Below are 5,071 nucleotides of genomic sequence, written 5' to 3'. Positions count from 1 at the left end.
CAAGTGATAATCCGACAGATTTATTTACAAAGTCACTTCCAAAATCTTCTTTTGAAAAATTGGTACATTAGATTAGGATGCACTGATTTCGAGATGTTAAATAATGTCGACAAGAGGGAGAGCTCAAGTGATAATCCGACAGATTTATTTACAAAGTCACTCCCAAAATCTTCTTTTGAAAAATTGGTACATTAGATTAGGATGCACCGATTTCGATATGTTAAATAATGTCGACAAGATGGAGAGACTGTACTCTTTTTTCCTTGGTCAGTTTTTTCCCATTGGGTTTTTCTTGACAAGGTTTTTAATGAGGCAGTCCCCATTACAAAAGATATTGTACTCTTTTTCCTTCACTAAAGTTTTTTCCCATTAGGTTTTTCTTTAGTAAGGTTTTAATGAAACATAATCTAAATGGACATCCAAAGAGGAGTATTATGATAAGGATTAACATTGATGCCCATTCTCAAGAAAGAATAAACTTAAATAAAAGTTAAAAATAAAGACTCCATAGATGTATAAATAAGAGCACATATCTGATGCATCATACACATTAATAATAATATTCTCTCTTTTTTATATTCTTCTCTCTCTTTTTACATACTTAATACTAAAATTTTATATTTATATTTTTCTATCTTATATTTATATTTTTTTATTTATTTACTTTACAACAATTATAATAGATATTTAATTGTAGATAGAGTTTTTATGACTATGAAATGGGACCTATTCCACCAATGACGTTGACTAATTTTTCCATGATTTGTTTCGATAAAGCAAATACGAGACATGCATATCAAAATTCAACAGGTTTCAATAGTAATAAAGATAATATAAGCTCACACGCAAACTACTATAGTTTGACATGAATTAGCAGCAACCCGCACATCTTTCTCCATTTTAAAGTTACACACAAATCACTTTAATTGAACTCAATTCAAATCAAATCATTTCCATAATTGCGAATGCTGAAATAGTGAAATACACTCTTTATTAGCAAGCAAATAGAGTAGTTATCACATGATGCGGCGGCACAGGGTAATGCCATCACCAACAGGGATTTGACAAATCTCGATCCTTGAATCATGCGCGAGGTACTTGTTGACCTCTATGACATAACTACGGAATTGCTTCACATAATCCAGCATTGGTGCATCAGGTGGGCGCGCCACAGCACCACTCCATAGAGTGTTGTCGTAGCCAATCAATCCCCCAACTCTCACCAGCTCAATCACCCTCTTATGGTAGTTCAAGTAGTTATCCTTATCCGCATCCACGAAGACAAAATCAAATGCCCCCTTGTTATTTTCCTGAATAATTTCTAGCTTTAGTTGACCAAACATGCATATATTATTCTAGTAACTATTAAGTTGATGCAAAGACAGCGAATAACAAAACTAGTGTATATATTATGGTAAAATCACACAGCTTATATATATTAGCTAACTAGTTAAAGCAAAAACAAACTTAACTACTTTAAAACCTAGTATGTTCTCTAACTGAGTCAACAACTAATATAACTATAACTATTGACCCTGATTATAATTAATTCTCTAACTATGTTGTATGCACAAGAAGATCAGTCACTTATATATAAAATATATATTAAAAATAAATTAAAAAATATTTAATTATATACAAATATATGATGACCAATTTAATAGTTAATTTTTTTATGTGTACGTAATATTTTTATTAGTTTTTTAATAACTCAGAGTTAGTTAACAATTATAATATATATTTCTAAAACATGGAGAATGGTGTGTACGCACATCTAATAACAATTCGTCAAGAAGAGGAAGAGCGCATCCTTCTTTGAAATCAATTTTGTGAGCCACTCCAGCTTTTTCAATCATGGGCAGTCCAAGTTCATAATATTCCCGGTTGATGTCTATGGCAAAGATCTAATATTAATAGAAGTACTCATCAAATCAGCCAGTATATATAATTATAAATATTAAAGCAACGATATAATTAACATTAGATTATTATTTGAATCTACCACATAATTATCATAATTGTTGAAGAGTATTTAGTAAAATAAATTATATTTTAATCTTAGAACAAGTGGAGAAAGTGCACATAATAGAAGATATGAGAATTCTATTTAGATATCTTGCAAAAAGGGAAGAGTTTCATTTTCTCAAGAAAATATATACAAAGTGACATAAAAAAAATAGTGTATACAATATTTCTCAGATCAATACATACAAACTGAATTTTGATTAATATATCGGTGGATTTTTATATTTGTTTATCTATGACAGCTCAAAAGTTTTACTTGTTGAACTTTCTTTTCTCTTGGTGTTTTTTTGTGATTTTTGGTCTGAGTTTCTATGAAAATGCCACCAGATATCGGATTGAGTTTTAGTACGGAAATGTATGTAAACTGAAAATACTTGTCCTGCTCATGAATGTTCCCTCTTGCATTATTTCAATAATAATAATAATAATAATAATAATAATAATAATAATAATAATAATAAGACCCAATCATCGGCTAGGTATATAATAATAGTGAATATAAATTAAATTAGTAATATAAATGAATAATATAATATTTTAGACTATATGTGCATCTCAAGCTAATAATAAGTAAGAACCTTTCCATCATGAGGAAGAGCAAGAGCAGTAGAGAGTAAAGAATAACCAGTGTAGACACCAATTTCCATCGTCTTCTTTGCGTTTATGAGTTTAACCAGCATGTTTATAAGTTGTCCTTCGTCTGGTGGGGTAGCCATGAGACCCCTGTTATATGTTTTACAATATAATGTAAATTTAATTTGTTAAAGTTGAAAAAGGTTAGTTCTTCTCTACCAATCAAAAATAATAAAATACTATTTTAATTCCTAATATTTAAATTAAATATTAATTTATTTTTAAGATTTAAAATGTCCTTTTTTTTTACAGAGTCAATGATGTCCATGTTTTAAATTCAGGAAGAAAACATGTACCATAAAAATATGGATACTTTAGCAAGTATTATCGACTCATCTATTTTCAGCCCACTTATGTGTATTAATCCTATTGTCAACCTACTTATATATTAAATCTTTTTTATAATATTTTATTTGTTAAATCTTAATATTTACTAACATAAACATTATTAGCTTTTTTTTTCGGAACTCTAAAATCTTAACATTTAAATATTGACTAAATTAATAATATTTTCACAATACATCCACTAACAATAATATTATATATTATCCATATTTAATGATAGGCCATCAATATTGAGCTAACTATGTGAGTTTTTTTGTGGGAAAAAATAGAACACTTTAAAATATTAGAAATAAGACTATAATAACTTGACCCATCACTGAAACAGTATTTTATTATAAAAAAATTGATAAATGCTTAAATAATTGAAGAAAGGTCTTACTCTCCAATAGAGTATAGGAAAACATTCATTCGTATATGTCGTCTATCAAATTCAAATTCATGTAAAAAATATAAATCATATTAGTTAAACATTAAAATCAACTTAAATTAACTATTTTTTTTTCTACGAACCTAAGAAGACAAGCTCAAAAGATACTATAAGTTGGAAAGAAGAGAATATCACGTAAGGAGCAAGTAAATAATGACCATATATTCCTTCTCTGTGGCAGTTAACTTTTGATGATGGTTAGAGATATAATTATTTATATTATTTTTTATTAATTTTAATTTTTGAAATAAATAATTTTATGATATGATATTAAAGTTAATATCCTAAAAATTTAGAATTAATTTTGCGTAAATTTTAAAAATAAAAAATAAATAACATAAGAGTATAAGACAAATAAAAAAAACTAAAAAAAAAAAGGCTTGTACAAACATTAAACAAATTCAAACAAGTCTCTTAATTGAAAAAAATGTTAAATATTAAGACATATAACTATTTATCTCTTTTTATCAATTTAAATTTTTTAAAAAAAATAATTTTATGACATAATATTAAAATTTCTATAACTAAAAATTTTAAAATTTGATTCTTGATAAATCAAAAAAAAATTAACATAAGACAAATTAAAAAAAAGAATGAGACCTATGCAAAAATTCAAGTAAACTTAAAAGAAGGCCGATTTTATTTGAAAATGTGTTAGAGATATAATTATTTATAATTATGAGTTTTTTTATCAACTTAAATTTTTTTAAAATATAATTTCATGACAGCCTGGACATAATAGTTTTAGAAAAATATTCACATAACATTCAGAATTTATTATTTTTGGTTTTCATTTACTCATTAATTCAATTTCTTTAGTCAAAATTTTTTAGTTTAATAATCTAATATTATACTTTATCACATAGTTTTAAACATTAATAATTAACTGATAGGTAAAATTAATAAATTCTGATAATTTTTTAATATTTTTTATATGAATTTGTTGGAAAATGAAAAATGATTAACCATTATTGCTCTTACCAGGGGTGTTTTTCTGACATCTGACGGAGCTCCTTCATGCATTCATGCTCTCTTGGAAACACACTCGTTTCAAGGATATACTGCAATAATAATTAGCAAATTTTATAGACTAGAAATCAGGGATGAAAATTAAACAACATTGCTTACTAAAATATGTGAGAAGTTAATTAAAATTGATTAAAGACCTGATAGAGTGCATCGCTCTGAAGGAGAGTCTTATGAGCGAGTTCCTTGTGGCCAATTTCTTGGTTTTCTTGTTCAGCCATGCCCTTTGTAATCCTTCTTAATTAATTTGTAATGGATTGAAGTTTAGAAGAGATTGCTATCAGTTAGATGCTGCTGAAAGGCACCAAGATGGTGTCCAATAATCCAATTTATAAGGTTCACAAGCGCTTTAGAGCCGTGATGATGATATGGCCAATCTTTTTATGTCTATTATTCATTTATTTGTGTACCGAACTTGTCAAACTTATTTTTTAAAATAAATATTAAATATTTAAAATTTATTAGCTTATATATTTTTAAATTAACTATTTATTTTTTAATAAATTAAACATTATATATATATATATGATGGATCTTCATCTTCATTCTTGACTTCTCCAACAGCGATGACGACGAGTGACGGCCCCTTCACTATCTCTCTCCTCCCTGCTTTTC

General features: G+C 27.0%; 1 protein-coding gene across 1 annotated transcript; it reads right to left on the bottom strand.

Annotated features, from left to right (window-relative positions):
- Positions 1-796: 796 nt before the first annotated feature.
- Positions 797-4,800, bottom strand: LOC107479787 (caffeoyl-CoA O-methyltransferase 5). The gene is made up of 5 exons (XM_016099896.3): positions 4,597-4,800; positions 4,412-4,491; positions 2,604-2,748; positions 1,773-1,904; positions 797-1,310 (listed from the first exon to the last, which is right to left on the bottom strand). Exons 1-5 carry the CDS (start codon positions 4,675-4,677, stop codon positions 1,017-1,019), a joined length of 732 nt encoding a protein of 243 aa, XP_015955382.1. The 5' UTR covers positions 4,678-4,800; the 3' UTR covers positions 797-1,016.
- Between the last annotated feature and the right edge of the window lie 271 nt (positions 4,801-5,071).

This window comes from Arachis duranensis, chromosome 1 (genome assembly GCF_000817695.3).
Source record: "Arachis duranensis cultivar V14167 chromosome 1, aradu.V14167.gnm2.J7QH, whole genome shotgun sequence".
NCBI classification, from domain to species: domain Eukaryota; kingdom Viridiplantae; phylum Streptophyta; class Magnoliopsida; order Fabales; family Fabaceae; genus Arachis; species Arachis duranensis.
The sequence above is the reverse complement of the archived record's forward strand: the minus strand, read 5'-3'. Positions and strand labels throughout refer to the sequence as shown.